The 27,339-nt window shown below is 39.0% G+C and overlaps 3 protein-coding genes across 5 annotated transcripts in view; all 3 read right to left on the bottom strand.

Moving 5' to 3' along the window:
* The window catches only part of LOC139710838 (uncharacterized), a 29,070-nt gene extending 21,220 nt beyond the window's left edge, over positions 1–7,850 (bottom strand). For all 3 annotated transcript variants that reach the window (XM_071622755.1, XM_071622756.1, XM_071622757.1), the window contains exons 1-2: positions 7,507–7,850; positions 3,246–3,363 (exon numbers count right to left, since the gene is read on the bottom strand). In XM_071622755.1, the coding sequence (XP_071478856.1) occupies positions 3,246–3,363; positions 7,507–7,824 (436 nt within the window). In that variant the 5' untranslated portion in view covers positions 7,825–7,850. The remainder of the gene's footprint in view (positions 1–3,245; positions 3,364–7,506) is intronic.
* A 23-nt stretch (positions 7,851–7,873) lies between these two features.
* Positions 7,874–9,320, bottom strand: LOC139710822 (uncharacterized). The gene is made up of 3 exons (XM_071622741.1): positions 9,032–9,320; positions 7,951–8,235; positions 7,874–7,903 (listed from the first exon to the last, which is right to left on the bottom strand). The coding sequence occupies exons 1-3, from the start codon at positions 9,200–9,202 to the stop codon at positions 7,874–7,876; spliced, it is 486 nt and encodes a 161-aa protein (XP_071478842.1). The 5' UTR covers positions 9,203–9,320.
* A 736-nt stretch (positions 9,321–10,056) lies between these two features.
* Positions 10,057–25,137, bottom strand: LOC139710821 (uncharacterized). The gene is made up of 7 exons (XM_071622740.1): positions 24,976–25,137; positions 19,520–19,688; positions 18,540–18,827; positions 16,433–16,663; positions 15,954–16,076; positions 13,823–14,002; positions 10,057–10,320 (listed from the first exon to the last, which is right to left on the bottom strand). Exons 2-7 carry the CDS (start codon positions 19,634–19,636, stop codon positions 10,057–10,059), a joined length of 1,203 nt encoding a protein of 400 aa, XP_071478841.1. The 5' UTR covers positions 19,637–19,688; positions 24,976–25,137.
* Between the last annotated feature and the right edge of the window lie 2,202 nt (positions 25,138–27,339).

The following is a 27,339-nucleotide window of genomic DNA, read 5'->3' as shown; positions in this document are numbered from 1 at the left end:
ACATTGGATAGAATATAGCAATATTTATATGTGCTGCTCAGCCATCACAAACAACTCATCTCCTAACTAAAGGTGGAATGACACACTGTACCAACATCAGCTATCTACTAATATGTTATGATGTAAATCACACTAACACACGAAGCGGTATATGCAACGTTAAGTGACATTCAGAATTGTATGTACATGCATACTTTTTTCGCTGTTTGAATTCCCTTTATTCTTTTAGTTGTATCATCTACATATGTCAAGAGATGTCATTTGATCCTTTTTCAAGATTTCTCTAGAAGTACATGTAAAAAAAAAGAAGAAGCTTTGATATTGTGTCATTGCATTAACATGTGGTTTCACGATGATTTAGAATACCAGCAGTTTAGATTATGCTAGGCATAATTATTATCATTATTATATAGTAAATTGCTCTTGTTGGTTGACTCTCACATTCATTTTGTAGCCTCATCTTTGTACACCAGGTTAGGGCACACTGCTTGTTCAGCCCCTCACCCTTTCATTCATGCTGTTGCTATTTCACTCTTTCTCTATTCTTTATCCCTCTGTTGTTCCTTAACTTGTTTGATGTTGCCTCCCTATTCACCCACATCCTTCACAGGTTGCCCCCATGATCCTTGGGATCATCACTCACCCACCTCTGCCTATTGTCTGTCCACCTTCCTGCTTTAATCACCCACCCTTTATACTTGTTGGGCTCCCTGCCCATGACTTCCAAGGCATCCCTTTTGTTTTCTTTGTTCTGTGTCCCTAGCCCTCCCCTGACTGTTCTTATTGTGTGTAGTCCTTAACCCGTTGAGGACGAGTCCCGAGTATACTCGGGCAGAGGTCTATGGGAAATGCGTGTTGTAGCAAAATCAGCCCGTCCTCAACGGGTTAAGGCTGTGTCACACCTTTCCGGGCAAGCCTTGCGTGCGACTTGCAAAGAGCATTTTTGACCACCCGGAGGTCCCCGTAGATGATCCGCACATGACAGTACCTAGCATGTATCTCAACCGTAGTCGCCCGGAGGTGCGCACGCATATATTTTTACCCGCAACCGTGTTTAGGCCCTGTCACACCTTTCCGGGCAAGCTACTCGGGCTTGTTACGTGTAGGGATTTTCTAGCATACCGGACATTCCTGAGGGCGGAAAAGGATATGAGCGAGTCAGCGCATGTGTCTTCCTGGCTGGACGCGTTCTACTTAAATTATACTTGCGAGTATACTGTGTGACCTTTGTACCAGTCGCGTGGGGGCTGACAACTCAGTGAAGGAATTCCTCTAATGGAATGGCTGAAATCCCACAGAATTTCATTATCTTGGCTGCATACGGGACTGCGAAGTACCTGCGTGGGAATTGCCTGGGAAGTGCTGCCGCTAAGGGCCTCCTACTGGCATTCTGCATGGACCTCTACGGGCATTCCCGCGACTCACCCAGAAAAAGTTTTGGTCATGCTCTAAACTTGGCTGCGGTTAAATCGGACTTGCGTGAGCACCTCCGGGCAACTACACACTAGATACTGTCAGGTGCGGACCAACTGCGGAGAGCTCCGGGAGTAAATTTGTTTCCCCGCAAGTCAAGCCGCAAAACTTCCCCCGTACGGTATGACAAGGCATGAATGAAAATTGCAAACATTCTTGTTCGCCCGCTGAAAATCTTCTAAGTGCTGGAAACTACCTCCTCGCCACAAGCCCGCGTAGCTTGCCCGGAATAGTGTGACACGGCCTTTACAGTATATGTGATTGCTGTCCCTGCCTGTTTGTCATTTTGCCTCTGATGAAGATTCTGCAAGGATGGAAAGCTCAGGCCCCTTTTGATTCCATTATGCTAAGCTAGTGGGAAACACTATAGAAGCCTTTGTTTACAAAAACAGCCATGAAGTATAGACAAAATTGTACAAAATTGGTTTGTTTAAAATGGGAAATAATTTTTTTTTTTTTTTTAATTGAAAAAGGCAAGGGTATCCTCTGTCCCGGAGGATGCAGAGTAACTTAAGTATGCTATGAAGAAACTAGAAATGTCACTGAATTGATACCCCCACCTAATAATGTGATATTACCATGGCAACACACTTTTCACTACTCTAAAAATATATGTCCACACAACTTTACATAACCACAAAGAGCACCAAATTTCTTCTGAATCGCTTACAAACTTGAAAATTTTGATCTGCAAGGCATTTTACTGATTTGGTGCCATAATATACTGTCACTATGGCAATGCCTTTTCTGCCACTCATACAAATTTGTCCTGCATAATTTTGCATCAACTTGCTCAAGTGTTCCCATATTCTTGTGAATGGCTGAAAAAACTAACCAAGTAGTTTAATCTGCAAACCTTTTACCTGATTTTGGGGCTGGTCCTGTTGCCATGGCAATGCACTTTCCCCTACTGTTAAAAATGTGTCTTGCAAAATTTGACATTGAGTTTAACATCTGTGCCATATTTCTTTTGAATTGCTTGAAAATTGGAGAAGTTTAGATCTGCAACATTTGCAACAGAATAACTGCCCACCCGCCTGACTGACTGACTACACTCTGATTCCTATTTTCCCTTTTGTACTTTGTTTGGCTGGGGTATGCACAACTATGCTTTTTTGTCAAATAAGTGACATTTCATTTACATGATTATTGTGTGTCTGTAGCCACTGCCCTTGTTAAGTGATCATAATGACCACTTTGTAATGCCTACTACATAAAAAGTAAATTGACTTTATTTACTAATATTCCAATGTCCACAGCTTTCTATATAATCATACAAAATTTGTATGCCCAATGTTGCTGCAACTTGCATGGATATGAGAGACTTACCCTGAGTTCAAGCACTGTTGATCTTGCAGGAGCAATTTCTCCTATTTACGCTGCTTTCCCATGTGGATTACAATTGCATGTTTGTCATGGCCAATACTCTTTTTTGGCTTGATGGTAAGCAGTCTTTAAAGGAGTGTTTATCTCCCTCTAACACTACCTCCATAGCTGTCATATGACCTATCTACGTTCTCACTGAAGAGCACATGGTGAGATTAAGTACCGTCACACTGAATACAAGTATAGCAGTGCATCAAATGACATGGCATGAAAATATTATTGGTGTTCTTGCTGTAATGTGGGATATGTTTCTCCTTTTCTACTTTCACCTTGGAAAGACTTCCACTAAAGGCACTGACTGATTGATGCAGAGCAATCAAACCAGGACATCTCAGGAAGAATGAAATAATTTCTGAATGTTTAATGCCATCCCATGTACACTATACCTATTTGAGCCTTGGTCTCATCAAAGTCCACCAGTCTCAGCTGTAGGTGACCCTTCTCATCCTCCAGCTCAGCCACCTTGTTCTTAAGGTCTGTCACCTCCTCAACCAGAGCATCCACCTGTTACAAAGGAAAGTAGCAAAGGAATACCAACTTCTTGCATTTGTATATTGTTGGATATCTCATAAACATATTGAAAGACAGAGACAGACAGACAGACAGACAGACAGACAGACAGACAGATAGACAGACAGAAGGAGAGATACAAATGTTAACACAAATACATTGTATAATGGTTTCGAGATAGCTTTTTGGGACTCTCTGAACCGACCATTCATAATGCAAAACTGTCTGTCACAAGTTGGAACCAATTACACAAGATTGTTATATGCAGTACACCAGTCTTGATTACTATGAGCACAGGCTTAAAAGAATGAAGCCATTGCCACAATTATACAAGCAGCTACATAAACAAGTGCTAATAAAACCTCTGCCATGATGAAATATTGCAGAAGCATGAGACATACAATGTATAACAGCCATGTGGCACTACAGTCCGATCTTTGTCACAACTTCACAAGCGGAAATTGCATGGCATGACATGCCATAAGTGTGAAATATTTTTTCCCAAATCTAACAAGCACTCAAAGCCAAGAGAACGTTGCAATCCTCAATTAGAAATTTTGCAGTACTGTAACAGAGCAGTTCATCAGTTTCTAACAATTAAACACATGTACTGGTTGTATGAACACACTATGCTGTTTAACAGGCTGATTAAGTTACAGGCAAAAATAGATTGAACAACTTACAACCCGGCGCAGTTTACATAGGATACTATTTTCTGCACACCTCCTGCAGGCACTCACAAGTCCCACTGTGTACCAACACAGATTCAATGTACGGTGTACATTGTGTTCTACGGCAGAAATGTGCCTACAATATTGATCAATCTCCCATCTTTATTTACACTGTAAATATCACACAGATGCAGTACAAGTGAATACTGCTGACATGTAGGTAAGTATGTACTCTATCAGCTTTTGATAACAAGGTCCCAACACCTGCCTTCTCTCCCACTAAGTGGTAAGTAAGGCATGTGTCCTTACTGCAAGAAATTTATAATTAAGTTGGACAGTATTTTTTATTCAAAAGGTGGATGGTGGAAAGTAGAATCACAAGAGAGTTTAAAATTTAAGATTACAAATTTTTCAAAGATTTTGTGATGAATTGCACTGCGAGTGTTAAAAAACTCATGTTACAATATACAGCATTAAAAAAAGGGCTGACACTCAAGCTCCATTGAGTCACTGAATGACTTATAGTTCATGTGTACATTAATGCACATTGCACAAGCATGTCCAACTTCACAATTTGCCTGAAATTGTGTTCCATAACTAAGTAAAGGTTGTTCAGAGATATAAGGGTTTGAGGTCTATGAATTGACACCTTACAAAAATATCTGCATACAACCAACTGTTCAGTGATCACCACCAATAAACTTGTCAACCACTTGCAGATACATGTATACTGCACAACAATTAAAAAATCCTGACAGATTACTGTAATGTGTGTGTATCAGAGATTTGACTCATTCTCTCACAAGGTTTTCACATGTACTATTAGCAGTTTGTTGTTATATTTTGGTGACTGTTGGGTGAATGTTAGAGGAGGAATGTCCATTTCCAGCCACCTGAAATCAACTAAAAGTGTGTGTGTGTGTGGGGGGGGGGGGGGGACCCCTGCATGAACCAACTAGACATTCTATAGTCACTGTCTATCGTTTATTACAAATTAACTCATCTAGGCACACACAAAAGCGAAATAAAATGATTTGAAAAATTTCAATCAGCTTCAACACCAAAGTAAAACAGAACTGCTGCTAACCAAAATATTTGAAAGACCTCTGACATCTTAACATTTTTGTAGAGTACCAAATCACCTTTAATGTCTGACAGTGAAGTACACAAGAGTGTTTTTGTAATCTAAGTGTAAGTGATAGCATGTTTGCGTGATTCAACTTTAGCATTCAGAGATTGTGGCTCCTGGTGGATAGATGGCATTGTTACTCAGGTCCAAACACATAGAGAAACAAGCCATCCAGCATTTGAACATTTCTACACAAATCAGCATCAGCGAACTCATCCAATAAGATGATTTGGGAAAGGAAGATGACACATATTACAAACTTAAATCCTTTGAAAGAACTTAACATTCATTTGACTGTCCCTACAACAAATGCAGGATAAACAATGTCACAAATAAATATCTGCCTCATTTTCTGAAACCTGTCTGCCAAAACAGGAATGCACACACCATCAGAGTCTAGAATAGTGCAGAGAATTCACCAAAACACATTACACTCTAACCTCAGACTGCTGGTGATCCATTTGAGAGAACACATATGTACAGTGACTCTCCATGCCTGGTCTGACTAAATATGTCACTAGAGTCTGTCCAGAAATCCACAGAAACTTGAGAATTTTCAAAATGATATATACAGTCCACATTGCACATACTGGTGAAGCACATGGGTGCTCACTGTTGAGCTCCCATACATATAGCAGTACTCTATGCACAACATACAGTGTATGACATGCAAGGAAACACATGTGGATACACTCTGCCTAATGATGTAAAATGTGTTGCATTGTTTGCCTTGTGGATCACATTCCCAGACTGCCAATGGTTGCATATCTTCAAAGTTATGAATATGCAAATATTTTTATCTTCATGTAATCACATACCTGGAAAGCCCACTTGTGTATGTCTGAGATGAATAGATATCACCTACTATGCTTGAGATCAAGTCATTCCAAAGAACAATGGAAATAATTAATCCTGACACCTGTTACTCATTTCTTGTAAGGGAAATCACCTGCGTTGCTGGGTAGAGCATGAAAAGATTATGTTATGTGTGCGTGGTTTGTGTGTGTGCATGTGTTCTTAAACTTCCCCTTGTGTAACTGTACTGCTGCATGTGATTTTAAGAGCTTGTCTGGTTTTGATCTTTTCTTCTTAGTTTTTTTTCTCTTTCTGTCTCATGCAAATACAACAAATGAAGATACAGTTCCTGCTCATGTCATCAGCATTTCAAACTTTCCTGACCTTTATACACAAAGCACTACTAAGCTGTCGATGTATCAACTTGAGGGATCGATATAATAGCAACAAGAAGGCACTTTATCAAATGTTTGATTTGGAGGGTTGATGTAGTGTAGAATTAGCGGGTGCAAATCTCGTTGTGCTGCCTACTTTGGGTCTTTTACATCACCTGCAGTACATTTCTATGTATGATTGCCAATATCTTACAGCTACACAAAGAAATCATCAAGTTTTGCCCATTATTTCTTTTTTGTATAAAAATGAAAAGCAGATGTAAACATATATCACAAGTTTTGTCTAAATGGCAGAGGAACTTCACTAACAAGTAACTTTGAAGGAGAAACTACAAATGGCTTGTAGGACAGGCCTACAAACAGCTGCAATCCTCCAGCCGATCACCCTCGAACCTTCAGTTTCAATGCTGGTGTGGCACCAGTGGATTCCAATAGCTTTTCTTCACTAATGTAGGATCTTTATCCACAGATACCTCATTAGACTTCTCCTCTTACTTTCCTCTGACCAACACACCACTGCTTTGCAGCGGAACCCAATACTCATACAAATATTTTTATATGGACTGTGATTTGAAATACTGTTTGAGTCATTTTTGACAGCATTTTAGACACATTCTTGCATAGGGCATATCATGATATTGGCTGATATCAATAGGAAAACTATGAAGATGCAATTGTATGCCTGCACTTAAAGCACACTCCATAACCAAAGTATGCCAAAGTAATATAGTCCTGCCACTGGCCAATATCTTACAGCTACTGTCGAGCGATTAAGGTAAGGTAAAGTACTGCATGACTGTCACTGTAAATTTGTTCGGAATGTATCATTTTTTTTATAGTAGACAACATTGTTGGTGGAAGTCACACAATGGTATCAGTGAAGCTACACATGTGACATTACCTTATCTTTGTTAAGTATCTTCTAAGTCTCATTTACACAGCAACAACAAGACAGATAGAAATGGCAATTTCTTTTTTTTTTTCAGGGCATACAAGGTATTCTATCACAAAGATGGTTTCAAAAGAGAGAGAGAGATTGGGGGGAAGGGGGAAAGACAACACAATCTTCAAACAGTTGTCATGGTACAGAAACACTATCTCACAAATCTATGTCTGTGGTGTACATGTAATAAGAGGACTTACAAACCTTTTTCAAGCCTTGCAATTCTTCCTCCAGGGCCTTGACCTTATTCTTGGCCTGGTTCTTGAGTTTGTTGAATTTCTCCTCTGCCTTGGATTTAAAATCTGCAATCTCCTCCTCCTTCTCTCTCAGTTCTATTCTCCCTTTCTCCACCTCCTCCTCTAAATCCTGTATCCTAGTCTCCAATCCTTCCTTCCCTTGTTCACTGATACGGTCACGTTCCTCCTCTCTATGCTTCATCTCCCTGACTTCAGCCCTGGCTCCATCCAGCTCTGATTGACCAGCTTCCAGTGTGGTGGTCATGTCCAGCAATCTCTCTTCCATTTCTTGTTTCTCTGTACCAGCTTTCCTCATCTCCTCTTCTCTCTCTGATTTAGTCCTCTCCATCTCTTTCTCCAGAGCTCTAATTTTGTCCTCCAGTTGTGTCTTTTCTGCCTCACTACTCTTAACCTTCTCCTGTCCTTCAAGTTCTGCCTTCTCTTTGTCTGCATTCAATGATTCTAACTGATTGCGTGTCTGCCCCAGCTCCTCTCGAACCTGTTCAAAGCTCTGAGCCAGTGTAGAGTACTGGCTACTGGCTTGTTGGTAAGCTGTCTCATATTGACTGAGGGCTGTCTGAAGAGCTGATATGGCATTTGATTTCTCTGACAGTTCTGACTCCCACTTTTCTCTGACTTCTACCGTCTTCTTCAGCTCAGACTCCATCTCCTCTTTTTCCTTCTTCCACTCCTCCTCCTTAGATAATGAAAAAATGAGAACAAAAGCCATGAATAGAATTAGTCATATGTACAATGAGAACAGTGATGAAATTTACACTTTAGTCACCGCCATGATGAAGTTATAAGTCTGCATTGTGCCAAACCAAGTTATGAATATATGCATGCCAAACATCATAGATACTATATCTTACTGACAACTTGTGTCCAAAACTAACTTTGCCCTTCGGTCATCAAAACATTCCACAATGGCAAGTAAAAAGAACACAACAACTGAATTTAAAGTAATTATATAGAAAAAAAAATATGATGTCATCACTGTGACAGTCATACTTTATCACACATTCCAATAAACATGGTGAATATAATTGAGTTACAGAAAAAAACTTTATGCTCAATCAAATAATCAGGATCTACTGTGAGACATTGCGGTATATGGAACAAATATCTTTTTTGTAGAATCATACCCAAAGCAAGAATTGCTCATAGCTGAAGATAAGTCAGCCCCTAATTGTAATTACTTGTATATAACTAAATTACTAACACCTCTACTCGGAAGTTGCCTCAAACTCATAATGTACAATGTATGAATACAGAATATATCAAGCCCAGGAAATCAATCTTTCACGTGTATATCAACCTAGATAATTATGAATGAACAACAGGGGAGGGAACACACAAAATGAGCCATGTAAAGGGACTGAAATGCTATTGAAACAACATGTCAGCAAAGATCACACTTCGTCAATTATTGATTGGTATTTCACTAAAATATTTGATATACACATTGATGCTCCCCTAGCCCCCTATCATACCCTGTCTGCAAACTGTTCTTGCATGGCTCTCATCTGTTCCTTAGCGATCCCCAGCTTCTCCCCCACTGATGTCATGCTAGTCTGGTGATCAGCCAGGGAATGCTCCTTCTCAGTTATCTCTGTCTGTAGTGCCTCTATCACCTTGGTTTTACCAGCCAGATTCTCCTCCATTTCCAGACAACGCTGCTCAAGGGTCTGCAGGTGACAAAATAGTATACAGATGATATTTCCTTCTTGCTAATACATTATCACTATCTACACACACAAGCTCATGTACATGTAGTCATGGTTACACTCTTTGATATTACAATGCATTTTTAGATTTAAACAATGTATCTATCAGTCTAGTGCTCTTCACTTGACTGCATATGGTGTGTGACAGCATACATGTAATAATACGCAATTAAACAGAGTAGCCAATCAAGAGATAAATTTAATTACATGCAGCAATGTTTATCAAATTTTACCAATTCAACAAGACTACCCCACTACTCATTACCCCATTACTCATTACCCCATTAGTCAGTACCCCATTATGATGAAGGTTTTCGTTGTAATAAGTTTATAACACATTTGATCATTGTAATGACACATACATTTTTCTCATTGTACCATTATTCACTTTTACTCACACTGTGAATAGCAGGTTAATGAAAATATGACAGATTCAAAGCCTAAAGGGAGTTGGTGTCATTTGTTGATGTCTCTCCATACAAAGAGCCATTGGACAACTACCTCAACTACATACAGACACTTGCCCAAGTATATGTGAGACTACTCTTTAATGGGTTAACATAGTCTTGCAAGAAAGAACACTATTAAACAGAATGACAGAAAAAAGCAATGAGGACTAATTCAACTAGATAATGTATACAGATTCTTCGCATGGTGTCTTAGAAGATGGGCTGACTTAATTAAAATGCCACTAGATATATTTGGGAATGCTGGAAGTTGCTACAAAGTTTCAATAAAAAATATCAGTAAGAAAAGTAAGAAGTATTAAATCTTCCCTACCAAGGCCTCCATCATACCTTGATTTGTTCCTGTAGCTGAGTCTCCCTTTCTCCCTTCTCTGCTCCTTCATAGACTTGTAGCTTTTCCTCCATTACTGCCTTCTCCTGGTTAAACCTCTCCCTCTCCTGCCTCAAGAGGGCAGTCTTTGCCTCTAGCTCATCAGCTAGCTGCGTTATTCTCTCATCGGAGCTCTCCATCTTGGAACGCATATTCTCAATGACCCTGTTCAGGTCACCGATCTCTTGGTCCTTCTTGGACCCCTCTTCTTGCAGCACCTGCCCAAGTATAGAAAACTAAAAATTAACCTATCCAGTGCCTATCACGTGCAGTGAATGAAACCGATTTCACTTCAAATTTTCTCAGCACACTCAGCTACAAGATGATGTTGGACTATAGCAGTTAATACAGTAAAGAGCAAATGTTTAGAATTTAAAGCACACAAAAAGGTGACTGTACCTTGTCCGTGTGATACTGTTGGTTTATGGCTCTTGCTCAAGCTAGATTGGTATTAACCACAGGCCAGATATGTCTTCCTTTCTGCCTCGAATGTTTATGATTACGTCTAAATGTATGCTGAGGACCATTTCATGGTGGATTCTTTACTCCGCTGGTTCTTTGGTGTCAAGTAAGTTAAAGGACAAGTCCACCTTCATATACATGTGGATTGAGCGAATGCAGCAATATTAGTAGAACACATCAGTGAAAGTTTGGGGGAAATCAAACAATGCTTTTAAAAGTTATGAAATTTTTAAGTATCTGCACAGTCACAGCTGGATGAGAGGACTACTACGTAACAGTAAATGATGTCACATGCATACATTGCTATGAGGAAAATAGAAGGAGAATTCCACAAAATTTTACTTTTTGAAAAAAGTGCACATTTCCTTGACTCATCACGGACGTATGTTAACCCGTTGAGGACTGACTGATTTTGCTACAACACGTATTTCCCATAGACACTTGCCCGAGTATACTCGGGACTCGTCCTCAATGGGTTAAGGGTAATATCATTCCCCCTGCCTTCTGAAACAGGGAAGTCAAGTGATCTTTTTTTTATGCGAGAAAAGTGCAAATATGTTGAATTTTCTTTATATTTTCTTTATATCGTTGTACACTTGTGACATCACAAGCTGTATTAGTCTTCTCATCCAGCAGTGACTGAGCAGAAACTTCAAAAATTCATAACTTTTTAAACGGATTGTCTGATTTTCCTCAAACTCTTGCTGATGTGTTCCATTAATATGGCTGCATTCATTTAATCCACATGTCTACGAAGGTGAACTTGTCCTTTAAACTTACAATATACTAATCACAGGCTAATAGACATATCATGTACTAGGGACTATGACAAAATAACAAAACTGCTTCTAGTTCATCAAAAACATCAATAGAAATAGCATGAATGCAGCCAAACACAGCAAAGTGATTTTTACAAATAGTGACTATTTCAAGGTTGAAATCAGATTCACACCTATTGAGTATGTTCAGCTTTGTTCACATTTCTTTTAAAGGACAAGTCCACCTTCATATACGTAAGGATTGAGAGAATGCAGCAATATTAGTAGAACACATCAGTGAAAGTTTGAGGAAAATTGGACAATCCGTTCAAAAGTTACGAATATTTTAAGTATCTGCGCAGTCACTGCTGGAAGAGAAGACTACTACAGTGCATGATGTCACATGCGTACAACTATATAAGGGAAATAAAAAGAGAATTTCACAAAACTTTACTTTTTGAATAAAGTGCACATTTCTTCGACTTGCTACTGACGTATGTTAAGGGTAATATTATTCCCCCTGCCTTCTGAAAGAGAGAAGTCGAGTGTTCTTTTGTTATGCGAGAAAAATGGAAATATGTTGAATTTTCTTTATTCTTTCTTTATATCGTTGTACTCATGTGACATCATAAGCTACAGTAGTCTTTTCATCCAGCCGTGACTAGGCAGAAACTTCAAAAATTCATAACTTTTTAATGGATTGTCCGATTTTGCTCAAACTCTCACTGATGTGTTCTACTAATATTGCTGCATTCACTCAACCCACATGTCTATGAAGGTGAACTTGTCCTTTAAAGACTTCATTCGTAGGAAAAACATATCAAAAAATATTATGAGATTTCTAGGAAGATAGTGCAAGAAGGTTAGGAGTTAGGTGGGATATACATAAATCCAAACACCAACATTGTGTACAGTTAAAGGACAAGTTCACCTTCATAAACATAAGGATTGAGAGAATGTAGCAATATTAGTAGAACACATCATTGAAAGTTTGAGGAAAATCAGACAATCCGTTCAAGAGTTATGAATTTTTGAAGTTTTTGTGCAGTACCCGCTGGATGAGAAGACTACTGCAGTGTATGAATAACTTAGATGTCACATGCGTACAACAATATAAGGAAAATATAAAGAGAATTTCACAAAATTCCATCTTTCGAAAAAAGTACACATTCCCCTGACTCGTTACCGACAAATGTTATGGGTAATATTATTCCCCCTGCCTTTAGAAAGAGGCAAGTCAAGTGCACTTTTATTATGCCAAAAAAGTGAAAATATGTTGAATTTTCTTTTACATTTTCTTTATACTGTTGTACGCATATGACTCACAAGCTGTAGTAGTCTCCTCATCCAGCGGTTCCAACACAAAAATTTAAAAAAATTCATAACTTTTGCATCGATTGTGCAATTTTCCTCAAACTTTCACTGATGTGTTCTACTAATATTGTTGCATTTTTTCAATCCTTATGTTTATGAAGGTGAACTTGTCCTTTAACAATGTATTCTCTCTCACAGGGTAGAAAGACTTAAAGAGTAAAACAGGAAAAGGAGAGCACAGTCTATGTGACATGCCAATGTGAAATAAATACTTGAACACATCCTTATGATATCCCAATGAAGCATGCAACACATAAAAGCTATATTAGCTTTGAGCGCACCACAACCAATGAATGAGACATTGACAAATTACAACACACACACACACGCACACACATAATAACAGAATAAATATGGAGTAATTGGGTGGTTTCACTGGAGTGAACACATAGAAATGACCTGGCAGTATTTTTTTTTTTTTTGGGGGGGGGGGGTAGGGAGACAAAGTAGTTATACTACAACACATATATCCTTCAGCAATCCTAACCCAATGTTAACCAGCTTTTGTATAAACATCTATACCTGACTAACCCCTCTTGACTGATATACTCTTATGTCACATGAATCAGATATCATTTTTGCCTACATTTTTTTATCAGTCTGCACACATTATATGTTGTAATCTATGCATTCACTATGAATGTTGACTATTGTAAACTGATCCTTTCACCTGAAGCAACATTACGACTAATAATAATCAATCATGATGATATTGATAATTATAACTACAAAAAATAAACAACAATAACAGTGATAGTATTAATAACAAGTTTTCTTAGCCATGATGTAAACATTGTCCTACAGAAAGTGTCAAAAAAAAAAGTGTCCACTGCTGAAACTCTAAAGATCAAAGCTTGCAATGAGAAACTACATGGTGCAGGCAAATTACCACAGTTTGGACCTCTATCTTCACCGATACCTCTTGAGCTGAGACTTAGAAAAACAGGAAAAATGCAAACCAATTCACACCTCAAACATGGAGGAATATAACGCCAGCAAAAGCAGCCAAAGAAAAAAAAACATGAGAAAGATTATATTTGAAATATATGTTAAATGTGTGTGTAGCACAGCAGCAAAGAACAGCAAGAAAAACTAAATGTCAATCACTCTCGGCCAGGTCTCTCACCTTAATTGCCCTATCTCTACCCTCTATAACTTCATCCTGGTCACGACTCATCTGCTTGGCCCCTTGAGTCTGGTATTCCAACAAAGCCACCCTGTCACTCTGCTCAATCAGGAGCTGGTCCTTGCGAACAAGATGGTCCAGGACCTCTTGTGACTTTGTCTTCTCCTCACGTAATAATTTCTACATCCATTGTCATGAAGAAAGTCAGTCACATATTAAGTCCAACACAGAGTCCATGGATAAAAATTCTATTCAAACCCTTTAGCCTTCAGCTTGTATGTGTCTTTTCATCAACAGTAGCAATAATAGATTAAAGAATCAGTAGGGATATTGAAGGTGATCCAAGAAGATTCTCGGATCACCTAAAAAAAAGTCTTGATTTTTTTTTTTTTCTTGGAAGGGGTTAGGGAATGAATGATTCTAGACATTGATAAACACATATTTTTCTTCTTTATAATCCCAAACATGAAGACTTAATGATAATATGTGTATTATCAGGTTTGAATTACACACAATACACACAGAAGAATTATAAAAAGGTTAGGGCTGCCACAAGTTTCCTTTTTCATGGATTATGCTTCACTTATTATTATTATTATTTTTTTTTTTTTTTTTGGTCTAAAGATTTGGATGCAATTTAAGCACTACATTCTCTACTGTTATACATATTTGACTAAGTAAAACAATTAGATTTGTGACTGCATCACAACACCAACAAAAAGTTGCAATATCTGATGTTTCATGTAAGAACTCAAAATAGGTGAAATGGGTCAACCTAGTCAATTTTGAGATTTTTATGTATTCTAAAAGAGCAATTCTTCGACATAATTCTTAAGTTTGGGATCATAACATAAATTTAAAATTCAGGGATGATATTGAGGTTTTTTGACAGAACCAGAAATCAAAATTTTCAGGTGATTTTGATACATGAAAATAGCAAAATGTGTACAGACTAGAGAAAAAAAAAACTGAAATCAGATTTAAATCTACAGAATATTATGCCTGACAATTGTGTTTTGTTTTTTGTTTGTTTGTTTGTTTGTTTGTTTGTTTTTTTTTTGGGGGGGGGGGAAGCTCTTCTAGAACTTTTTTTTTGGTACAAATGTGATTAGGTATGTCCAAGAGGCCCCTTTATATTCAATTTCTTAAAAACCCATTACACACTCTTCACTTTCAACTCTAATAACCTTTGAAAGGATGATGCTACTGCTCTGAAAGTCAGTGGCAGTCATGAATAGGATGTGCTTATAGAGTGTGCAAAATTTCAGCTTAATCTGCTAATCCCTTCATTGTGGCTGCTCTGGAGTTTTAGATCCTGTTTTTTGTCCCATTCATTGCACAGTGCACAGCTTGGTGATAGACCCTAACTTCAAAGCCTCTTTTCTCAGTAAGCACTTTTCCAGAGTTTGTACTTTCTTCCCATTATTTAGATAGTTTAGGAATGGTCCATTTGTATTGAGTTATGCATCATTTTAAAGTTTAGAGTCTGATCTCTCAGAACCTGCTCTTAACTAATTATCCATGTCTAGAGACTTTTTGGCAGTTTTGTGATGCAAGGTCATATTTGCATGGGAAATGTCTTTTTCTAATTTTTAACATGATTTTGCCATGCAAATATGTTCAACAAATACGAACGTAATGCTTGATGGAAGCAGAATGGGAAAACAAAGTTTTAGTGAGGATTTCACAATTCATCAGTGATGATCATCATGCCATCAAGACACTCAAATAAGCTCTCATGCATTTGCTGATTATGAATGACACATTGTGCATGCATGCAGAGGATTTTGTCTTCTTAAAATATAGTTCATGCTTGTTTGTACATCATATGAACTGATTTCCATGTACATGAAGTAAACACAAACATATCATTTAGACATATGACACAAGTATAATTTGATGGATGAAACACACTTTGTATACAGTTTAGGCAGTGTGAAAAACAGGAGTTGCAAAAATGTCATTATAGCGACAAACAATAAACATGTACAATTAGCATGCAAGTCACAATACTGGTAAGAAAACTGAGTCAAGGGATGATAATGATGACAGTTTATATTGGGGTGGAGTTTTTATATATGTGAGGAAATATGAAAATACATCAAAACAAAAGATGAAGACATATCTATACCTCTAACTCCTTCACTCGGTTATTGAGTTGAGTGGTAGGACCAGTATCCATGACAACAGCGGCTCCTCCACTCCGAAGAGCCTCTAACATGGCATCTCGCTTCTCAATGATCTTTTCTTTCTCCTGGAAGATACATGTGACATTTACAGAGATGGAAGCAATAGAGAGCAAAGAACAAGGAAAGTGTGAAGTACAGTCCAAAGTCTTTTCCCATCACAAAGGAAAATTCAAAATGATGACAATGGAAGAACAAGAAAGACTGGTCTATGTGGCTGCATGGTAGAATACAAGAAAGAAGGGACTTACAGTATGTGGTTTATACCTGATTCAGCTGATGGCGGACAGTCCAGGCATTGGGAGCTACAGCATCTATAGAATCTACACATGCATTTTGATTGAATTGAATTTTCCCCCTTTTAAAGAAAGCTTTATTCATGGCAAGAGAGATGTAAAAGCATGCTTAAAGGGATTGTACGAACCAGAAGTTCTCCTGTAGTTCTCCTGTCCTGTTCTTCCAGTTCTTCTATCCTTTGCTCACAGACTTTGATCCTGTCATCTCGTTGGTTCAGCATAGCCTGCTTCTCATTCACAATTTCTTCCAGCTTGGACAGTTTGGACTCACTCTCTGCCAGAACCTTCTCTTTCTCATCCAGCTTCTTCTTAAGGACCAGAAGTTTACCTCTACTAGAGGCATCATCACTGGCTCCTTCCTATCAGCATAAGGACACACACAAAAAGTTATATGGAACAACTGTATCTGATCTTTCAAATACTTTCAGAATACTGGCAAGACAGAAGGAATTTGCATCATACACCAGTGCAGCTAATTCACTGATACATGTATGTTATTGTATTCACTGGCAATAAGGCAGCAGTGCAGTATAAGCCACAGCCCATTTTTGGTGACTTGTGCCAACAAGAAATGTGCAGTAAAATTTTCACCACTTTTAAGAATTTAGATAACAATTTTCATTTCTATTTCAGCCAATCTTTATACTATTACAATTGATGATTCATCAAGTTGTTTTTATTGCAATCAACAAATTGCCCTTCATTGACGTACCGTACATAAACATCGATTATTTACAGTTTAAGTAACAACCATAATAAAAAAATCATGAACATACATACGCAGGCAGTACAGCTTTCACAGGTTAATAAAAAAAAAAGTTTGTGTTTGTTTTATTTGAAATTTTACAGGTATGGACTGAATGAAGTGCTTGCATCAGGATTTTTGAGCATGTAACGTGAAGAATAATTGAGCATGTGTTCGCGAAATTTTGAAGTGTCAAACTTGAGCATAAAACTTGTGTGAAAAAGAGAGTGCGTGCAAAAATGTTTGAACGGTAAATATTTATTGCAATGTACTGCCAGAGAGAGTGGTATTGTGTAATGTCCACAGGGCAGGTTATTAGATATCAGAATCGCTACTATGGCTATGCAAACAAAGTTTGCATTGCGCTTCATATTTAAAGTTTCATTTCAATCTCCTCAAAATTCACACAGAAACAACTGCTACTAGAAGCTAATGATATAAAACAAGTTGCCACTGGACTGCTGAACACAGCACTGTTTGTAAAATTAATGAATTCATTGGATGTTATGGAGTTGCTCAATAGGATTATTGTAGGGTCCCAAGCATAATTTTGTGTGGTTCATTAAGCAGGTGATTTGCTGGGTTGGAAAGACTATGATTTGGTTGTAGTGACGTATAGGCCCCATCTTGACTTTATCGCTCTATTTCTGTTAAAAATAGTGTGGCCTTATCACTAGCAAATACAGTAATATAAAACGTGACATGATTGTCTGTTTACCACAGCAACCAACGTAATCATTTCTTTCACATCTGCCATTTGGAATGGTGCATATTGTTCTGCTTCTTCAATTAGTTTTGATGAATGGACAATACACCATCAAGATCTTCTCAGTTCAGACAATAGCTACTTTTGTACAAATTCTCCAGCTCTCCCATTTGTCTCAGTTATAAGAAACAATTAGCTATAAGACTTTAACAGCAGTGAGAACACAATTTGTGTTATTTCTTCATGTGGATGAGTTCTGTGAGTGCAAAGGCAGACTTGCAGTCCCTTCTGTTTTTTAAGGCACCCTCTACAATAGGTTTCACAAACAGGAAGCAATACGTATCTTATCAACAGCCAATCTATGTGATGATTTATGAGAATAACAGGCTACCCTGTAGTACATGTAGAATCCATTGATTATATTATCATTCCTTTTTTCTCTCTCTCTCTCTTTGTTTTTGGCTCTTCTTTTGGGATGCACCTTTTGTTTTTGTTTTGGGTTTTGTTTTCATTTTGTGTGTGCTTGTTTTGTTTTGATTCGATTTGAAGGTTTTTGAAGGGGCAGTTTGCCACATTGCTTATATTGGTCCCTGTTGCATCTCTGCTTGTCCTATGCATTCATAAACCCTTGGGGGTAACAGAAACATTAGTAAATTTCATATGTTACACAGGAGGCCACAGGAGAGGTTGGAACAGACTCTAATGCAAAGAAAGTGGTTTCTGCCAAATCCCCTCTCACTTCTGACAGCTTTGAGACCTGTGCTGCCCAGCTGGAGTTAATTACCTTATCATCTCCTGTTTTGCCTTTGCCCCCTTTCTTGGCTTCTTCCAGCTGATTGGTCAGTGTGGCAATCTTGGCCTTAGCCTGCAGCTTGAACTTGGACAGCTTGGCTGTGGACTCCACCAACTCTTTGTCCTTCTGACGGATCATGTCTTTCAGCTGGCTCAGTAGCCGGCTCTGCTCTGCCAGCTGCTCCTGGGCATCCGAGGCACTGGTGAAGCTAGAGTCTCCTGCTGAGACAAAGCTGGCATCACCAGGAGACATGGTGCTGGTGTCCATGGAGACAGAGCCCTTACACAAGGATTATTAGATGTAATGTATGAAGTGATAAGAGGAACTCTGGTATCTTTTCATTTCTGAACTCAAATTACTTCACAATCTAAAATCATGCTGCTGTCATCACTTCTGCTCAGCCAATTCCTCTCTTTACCTTCAAGCAACATACATTTTTGTCTGGTCCCTTAACTCCACCGTATCAGCATCTCATTACAATGTTGCCAGTGCATATATTGTGTATAAATCACAATGTCAATGATATATTCAGCACCTATCCATGAGCCAAGACATTATACACACAAACAGGTTGTTAGAATTGCAAAATTTCTGTCTAAGACAATATTCTCCAAGATTCTCCTTGTTACATGAAAGCTCATTGATCAGTGAATAATCTCTACTGAAGCTCTCGCATCATTCTATCAAGATGTGACATGTCATCTTTATCAGGTGGCACAAAAATGTCTGGACGTATGAAGCTATATGAGGCTACACACAAGAAAGTGGACACTTTCTATACATATAAATTGTAGTTCACCATACTCATGAAGCCATAGACCAACTGTGAGTTATCACAATCTTTTGATGATGGGATCAAAGACAGTAGGAGCTGACATTAGACAACTGGAAGCATAGTCAAAATATCTCAAGAAAACACACATTACAAGCATGCTACAAGTAATACATAATGTACATGATGCAGTCTTCACCTGCTTAGTGCCTCTTCCTGCATCCTCCTCCTCACTCACAGACTTGTTGACATTGTCCACCACAGTGTCCAGTCTTCCCTGGACATTTTGCACCAGGTTTGACATGCGCCCCCACATGTTGGTAGTCTGCAAGTTTCCTCTTCTGCAAGATGTCACCCTCACTCTAAATCTGCAGGTAGTAAATAACATGCATAACAGCGTTCATTTATTATAAATACTCTACATATAAACTGCAAACCAGAAATTAGATAAGTTTCTTACAGTGTGCTGTGTGTTTCTTCAGTATTATCATTATTACTATTATTTTATTTATTTACTGTGTTTTATTCATTTACTTTTATTTTTTTTGCTGGGTGTCTACATGGTACACTTTTGTATATCATTTTAAGACCTATCATGGACTCCCCATAGAATGTGGATGCATCCTGAAGGAACAGTAAGTAATGCACTAAACTCCTTGGGATATGCTGAACATGTGGGATGTGCTAGCTTTTTATATGTGTACGTAGCAACTAAAAATAATGCTGGTCTATCAAAAAAAAAATCATAATCTGCAGATTTTCAGATTAGAGTAAATGTGTCCTAGATTACAAGAACAAAGTAGTTAATGTTTTTGTTTTCCTAGAAGAAAAGAAATTAGACAATCAGTTATCATGCGATTCTGAGCTCCAGCTCCATAAAATAGAAGCTTCAAGAGCTGAATTTAATCCTTCCGTCACAAAAAAACAACTTAAAACTGAAGTTGTCACCTAATTTGGGACCAAACTTACGAGAACAGTGGATTTCATAAAGGGTCAGTCTCCACTTGAGATAATTAAAAGTTCAAGAATTTACAATGTAGCTTTAGCTGTAGTGAGGCAAAGTTCCATCAACACACATATGTTTATAGAATGGGTAGCGAGAATCCTGCGATCTGATTGGTCGAGAGCTACAAGCTTGTATGTGTTGATTTTTACTGGCCGCACGCTGAGTCACAGTGGTAAACATGTTATCGCGCGCTTGTAGCAAGAGTACGCGTACTTGTAACAAAGGTTCGCGTGCTAAAGCAAGCGTTCGCGCACTCAGTACGAGACGCCTATTGGCTAAAACAACCATGCATCAGTATTTATTATACAACACCTTAGAATGATGTTGAATTGTGATTGGCCAAGAACATGTCACATGACATTCATTAGAAAAATACCTATCAAACTCATTGAGAGTGACAGCCGTGCATTAGGCCCCCTATTGCACGGCTCGCAGGTACTAATGCACGGCTTCGCGGGGGGGGGGGGGGGGGGGGGGGGGGGGGGCTACTAACGCACGGCCGCTCGACGTCACAAGCAAAGTACATACATGTATCCTGTGTACATGCTGGCTGTAGCGCTGCACCGGTTCATTCACAGGAAAGGCGCAGCCATCGAGTACATGCAACGTGTGCACGCAGCTGCAGCTAGTTGCATGTATATGTACTGAGTGATATGTATGGCCTTTAGTAGGGCCTACGGCTGTGTTTTTACTTTTGACTTGGATCTGCTACATGGACCACAGTGATCTCAAAATCAAGTTGAGAAGCCGTAATTTGATTTTTTTTTTTCTGTGGTTTCATACAAAATCATTGTCGGAAATAGACAGAGTCTAGACCTACGATCTACCGACATCTCAGATCGGCTTAGACCTAACAATAACATTAGCGTTCTCGATCTAACGATAGTGTGATCAGTAAACGCCGTAACGGTTAGAATGGGTAGGTCCTAACGTTAGACCCTGCAGTGTTTGCGATTCCTGTGACTGTGTGGTCGAATCATTGCGAGTGTTTGGTTTAGAATTCTCGGCCTAATTGTTACATTTATTTTTGGACCTTCCCGAGTTGCTGTTCACTGATTTAGTACTGTGATTATGGACAAGGTGTTGTATAAAACGAATAATTTATGATTTTGTTCGTGCATTGGGGCACGTACTATCGCACTCGGCGCGAGATTAGCCACTGGTCTATTCAATGACAGATGACGCACATGTCTTTTCGCGCGTCAGTCGGAATATAGTGTGCATGCGGTAACTATGGAATTTAGCCTAAACCCACTAAGCTTCGCCTCGTGGATTAAGCATTCCATAGTTACCTTATGCACACAATTACGACTGACGCACTCAGACCTGTGCGTCATTTGTATAATATCCTACAAGAATAAAAAACAATGATCCAAGTCTCCAGCACGCTTCATTTGTGAAAATTTGACAACTTTCCAATGTAATCGTGTTACGATGGCATTAGTGGCAAATCGTGTCTGGAGTAAAACAGGCATCCTAAAACTTCTAGGGGCCCTGCAGTTACGATTGAAAAATTACACTTGATTTTTTTTTTAGCTTACAGGATGTTACTCTCACATGTCTCTGCTTCCTAAAAATTTCATGATGATCTTATTTTGGTCATTATAATGACATTGTTACAAATATTGCCAGACGGCTGTTATGAGGAAATGACAGGGTAATTCATACCTGTCATTAGCTTGCCAACATATTTATCCATATGATGTACTGTAAAAGTGGAAATTTTCGCAGTGTGGAAATTTGTTCGCATTTCACGCAACCAGAAACTAGTGCGAAAATATAACAGCACACAAATATTTTGGCTTGTTATAGAGCTACAGATTTTTGTACATTTGTCACAATGCAATGTCTTGGAGTCAAAAGGGGTCTGAACTTTCAATTCAAGCAGAATCTTCTTCAGAGGCAAAATGACAAACAAGTAGGGAAAGCAATCACATAAGGACTACACACAACAAGCATAGTCAGGGGAGGGCTAGGGACACAGAACAAAGAAAATAAAAGGGGTGGGCTAGAAATCAAAGGCATGGAGCCCAACAGGGGTATTAAGGGGGATTAAAGCAACAGACAAAAGGCAGAGGAGGGTCAGTGATGATCCCAAGGATCATGGGAGGGCAACCTAGGAAGGCTACCAATGAATAGGGAGGCAACATCAAACAAGATAAGGAACAACAAAGGGATAAAGAATAGGAAAATAGTGAAATAGCAAGAGCATGAGTGAAAGGGGGGGGGGGTGCTGAACAAGCAGCGAGCCCTAACCTGGTGTACAAAGATGTGGCAACAAAATGAAGGTAAGAGTCAACCAATAATTACAAAGTACAAAACAGATCACCATGTATACATAAAGGTAAAATATACTGGATTGATACTAAGCAAAAATCCTAAAGGGAGAAACATATGCATGTATGTATGTGTATACTATACATATAAACAAAAACAAATTATACAAAATAGTGTATGCGGTGTATGTGGAAAGGGCTATATTCAAACATAACTCTGACAAGAGGAAGGAACAAACCATGAATAAGTGTTGTACATCTTATTAGGAACATGTGTAAAGTATAAAGGAATGACAGAAATTATGTTAGTCATTTCCCTTCTGGATGCTGAGGCCATGGGGTTGGATTGTGTGAAGTCATCTCATCCAGAGCTTCTCTCTGTTGGTTGGGACTGTTTCCGGACAAGTGCCCAAAGATTTGATGCCCTCTAGAATCATGTCTGTGACAGAGTGAAATAGGGAGATTGAAATGGTGGCCAATTGGAGTGTCCAGTTTGGCTGTGTTGACAGTTGATCTGTGCCCATATATGTAGAAGCATCTTTTGAGTGTGGTCTTGGTTTCCCCTACATGCTGGATCCTACAAACTCTGCAAGTGGTGAGATACAGTCTACGTGACGTTAGTGGTGGTACAAGTCAAGTGATGTTGCCCTTGGTATGGCGAGAGAGGCCGGTAGAGTTGCTGGCGAACGAGTCATAAGTCACCCTCATGGATGTGTATGTTACAAGTTACACCTACTATAGTATGGTACTGGCTGTGCAGTTGAAGGTGCCATGCTGTAAGGGAGAAGAATTGTCAGTGCAGTGAGGAAGAGTACCTATGTACTCAAAGCTCAGGCCCCTTTTGACTCTGAATTTAAAAAAAAGAGAAAAACCTACAAAATTCATCAAATGCGGCTGAGTGCAAAAAATGATGTGCACGACTAATTCTCCCTCCTTTTAGTATGATCAGCAATGATTGCAAATACATGTCACTAAATGCATGACATTCTTTCTCATATTAAGAGTACAGGGAGATTGCATGAGGATACAATTTTACATCCTTGGAGTATCGACGTGAACGTTCAGATATGATTCAATTGTTCAAGATTTTGCATGATATGGAAGACTTTGATCCAGCTGTTCTCTTAAAGATTGAATCCTCTGAATGGCCCTCTACAAGTCTTCAACTTACTGGTCGTCATCGTAGGTAATTCAGGAAGATTCTAATTGAATGATTGACAGATTAACTAGAATCTAGGTCTAGTCTACTGCTAGACTCCAGATTCTTAAATACTGGGTACCTAATCATTAACGTGCAAGTCTCTGCACGAATCTCATACTTGGTATATGCCTCAAATGCAAGCATACTACCAGTCCTTTTTACTTACAATACATCCCTGCAGGCATTCATTCTGCAGGAATACAGTACCGTGCTACTAGTAATTTACTAGTATGGGTAGTTATCACGTTACAAAACTTCGAACACCGTGTCACGCTTAATAGACCCTCTTCATATTGTCATAGATGCCAATTTCAAAAATTTTTTATGACACGAGTGAGATTTTCATGACCCAGCATCTCGGCGTGCACGCATGTGCTTGAGCGAGGGAGCGAAGCGACTGAGCGAGGGGAGGGTGTGGGAGGGGGGTGTCCGCCCTCCCACGGTAGGGGGCTTTTTCAATTTTTGGCTCTTAATGGTACACTTGTAGAAGGGCAGAAGCTGGTGCATACTTAAGTGACTATTTTTTACTTATTTTGAAAGACAAAACGGAAATATGCCTTTCAGTTGCCACTCGCACTTTAATCATTTAAGCTATGCTCCCAATGCATGAGAAAAATGGGTGTCATGCTGTAAGGGAACATAATGTGTAAACGGTTGTAACAGATACGCCGAGAGAGGGCGGAAAGAACAACGAAAGATGGCGACTGTCCACGGAGGACTTACGTTGACGTTTCGGTACCAATTAAAGACCGAATTAAAGTGTTCGAAAGGCAATTCCCTGTCTGGTTCTAGTGTCATTCCCTGTGGTGCAAAGTTGTCCCCTTTCAATGCATGAGATCGTGAGACAGACCCTAAATGCATGAGTCTCACTCACAATGCGTGAGACTTGGTAGCTCTGCCTCTTCAAAGAAGTAGACCACCTTTAAACCGACTACAGTACAGTTATACTTTAGTTGTACATTAACATGATATGTTTGGACGTGGAACTGGAATGCTAGCAGATAGTGCACAATTGCCGATATTTTATTACATCTCTTGGACAAGGCTATCTGACAATGACATTTCTAACGCGCTGTTAGTTTTGTTAATTTAGATCCGACTCCTAGTCCTACTCCCGTCTAAATTTACTAGACTAACGACTATTAACGTTACTGAGTATTTATGTAAAATACCTTTCAGTTTCACACTAGTCGCCATACCACTGTAAAATGAAACTTGACAACATCGAAGTGGAAACGGTTTCCTGGCTAGAGCGAAGGTCGACGGAGATCGTCTGGGATGAAATTCCCGATTCTTCGATCATATCATCGACATCAAGGCATGTAGAACCTCACTCACGGCTCAGCTCTCGTACAATTGTATTGAACTTGTACACGGATCAAGTTGATGGTGATGAATCGAAGCAGCAACTGGGCAAAGTCCATTCATTTCTGCAGCACATGCAGGACTCGCATTCAGTTGGTACACTCGAGCTGAAACTGTACACGTCAGTCGCGCATCGTTGTTTATATCTCTAGCGCCATCTACGATGATTTTTGCAGGGGGGGGGGGGGAGATCAGTGGTTCTTTCTTGTCCTTTCTTTTTGTTTTCTTTTTCCTTTGATGACGACGATCGATGAAAAGCATCTATTAAGTATGTAGCGCTATTTATCTGTTAAAAGAAACAACATTCAAAGACACCCAGCTCCAATAATATGCTACACATTATTCACAAAGTAATGCAAAAGTTAGGTTTTTAGCTTAGATTTGAAGGTATGTGTGAAAGGTTGTTACAATTCATTAAAAAATATCCCTAAGTTGGATTGGTAGCGACTTTTAAAGATAATTATGGGGTATGAGATTTTCATCAATTTGTATCTCTCTGTAATAATTATCTGTGTAAGATCACATCTGTTAATCCCCATCTTTCGACAAACAAGTCGTAAAAAGGAACTAACGGGAATCGAACATGTCATAGTATATGCTGTTACAGTAGGCCCCAGAGGGAGACAATTTGAAGAAGATTCATGTAACCCGCCCCCATAGTTATCTTCATACCCTCTGCCTAATATCAACACGGCGTATGCATTGTCCGCCTGGACTACTTAACATAACAATGTCAGAATTTGGGAGCTTGAATATTGTCCAAAGCTCATTTTGTCACTGCCGACAACCAGTGTGGATAGCCTGGTGGCAGTGTCGCTGCCTGGAAAGCAGTATCAGGCCTATGACAGGTCTGTATTCTCGCTGGTTCATTTTTCCCCCGACATGTTAGTTAAAATGTAGATCAGCAGTTGCGATCTTACAAATTTCGTTTGTAGGCCTACAGGACGAGACAAATTGAAGAAAACTCATGCCCCACATCTTCACCCCTCTGCTTAGTAATCTCATACTTTCAGTTTCAAAGATGTGGAGCTACCGAAGAGAAAGATCTCTATCCCCAAAAGTTGTAGGCGGCTTCTCTATAACTTTCTTCTTCTTTTTTTTTTCGTCTTTTTTAATATTCATTTATGCGTGTATGTATTCGTCTGTTTTTTTCAATCCATTACAAAAAGTCTACACGCGTCGGCGGACAAACTCTTAATGAGGGATGATGTCATATTTTCATTAACATACAACCAATTGAAACCCGTTGCTGATAGTGTATAATGAATATTTATTAATTGATCACGCGTTGACCTCATTTGCATACAAACACAGGTCAAAGATATTAGCCAATCACGAGCTAGTGCTGGACGACTGGCTAGCGTGGTCGCGCTCCGCGAAATACCAGCATGCGATACGCGCAGCTGTATAATGCATGCACTAATAATAGGGTCTTAGCTAGCTAGCTTAGTTATTCAGTATACGTATGCATGCAACACGATAATACTGTTAGAACTTATTTCATATTTGGACAAATTCATCGAGTACTCTATTCTACTAGTACTAGGCTACTTCATTCTGGAACCAATGAATGAACACCCAACCCAAAGACCAAGGAGAAGATGTGCTTCATATTCCATCGGACATTTCAAAAAACTCGCGGAGACCCAGGAGAAAACAACTGCAGTGCCAGTGGAACAAAAAGTCAGCCTTTGATGTCGAGGTAGGCCTAACGACAAACGTTAAACTCTACAGCCCTAACGTTAAACTCTACTAAACATCATTCTAATATTTTGAAGCATGTTTAAGTATTGTCTCATGTAGGCCTAACTGTATAGCGCCGATGTAGAATAGAACCTGTAACGAATCAAACTAGTGTATTATTAATACAAGAGATTTTAAACCTAAAGGTCAAAACTATTTGTGCATTCATCAAACCGTCACTAACAGTAACACTAAAAACAGTAAACTGTGTACCGTAACACTCTAGATCTAGTCTAACATGCTCACAGCACCAACCTTAAAGGGCTCGTATAGTTTTGGTTGAGACCTAATTTCAGGTTTCTAACGCTAACATTTTTGTGAGATATCAATGAGAAACATGAAAGAGCATGTAATTCCATGAGGAATTCAACATTTATTTGATGAAAATTGGTTTTGAAATGGCTGAATCGAGATATCTAAAGCAGAGC

The sequence above is a fragment of the Diadema antillarum genome, unplaced genomic scaffold (assembly GCF_040938485.1).
Source record: "Diadema antillarum isolate AM-2024a unplaced genomic scaffold, OU_Dant_1.0 seq00001573_RagTag, whole genome shotgun sequence".
NCBI lineage: Eukaryota > Metazoa > Echinodermata > Echinoidea > Diadematoida > Diadematidae > Diadema > Diadema antillarum.
The sequence above is the reverse complement of the archived record's forward strand: the minus strand, read 5'-3'. Positions and strand labels throughout refer to the sequence as shown.

What these genes read in the sequence shown, in the direction of transcription:
- LOC139710822 (XM_071622741.1), bottom strand. Translation starts at nt 9,202, where the DNA reads ATGGAGGAGAATCTGGCTGGTAAAACCAAGGTGATAGAGGCACTACAG. An exon ending in AAGAACAGTTTGCAGACAGG is followed by an intron (nt 8,236 to 9,031) that starts GTATGATAGGGG and finishes TCATTATCTAAG; the next exon opens with GAGGAGGAGTGGAAGAAGGA. An exon ending in AACTTGAAGGACAGGAGAAG is followed by an intron (nt 7,904 to 7,950) that starts GTTAAGAGTAGT and finishes GGACAAAATTAG; the next exon opens with AGCTCTGGAGAAAGAGATGG.
- LOC139710821 (XM_071622740.1), bottom strand. Translation starts at nt 19,636, where the DNA reads ATGTGGGGGCGCATGTCAAACCTGGTGCAAAATGTCCAGGGAAGACTG. An exon ending in GCAAAACAGGAGATGATAAG is followed by an intron (nt 16,664 to 18,539) that starts GTAATTAACTCC and finishes TTATGCTGATAG; the next exon opens with GAAGGAGCCAGTGATGATGC. An exon ending in GTAGAGATAGGGCAATTAAG is followed by an intron (nt 10,321 to 13,822) that starts GTGAGAGACCTG and finishes ATACTTGGGCAG; the next exon opens with GTGCTGCAAGAAGAGGGGTC.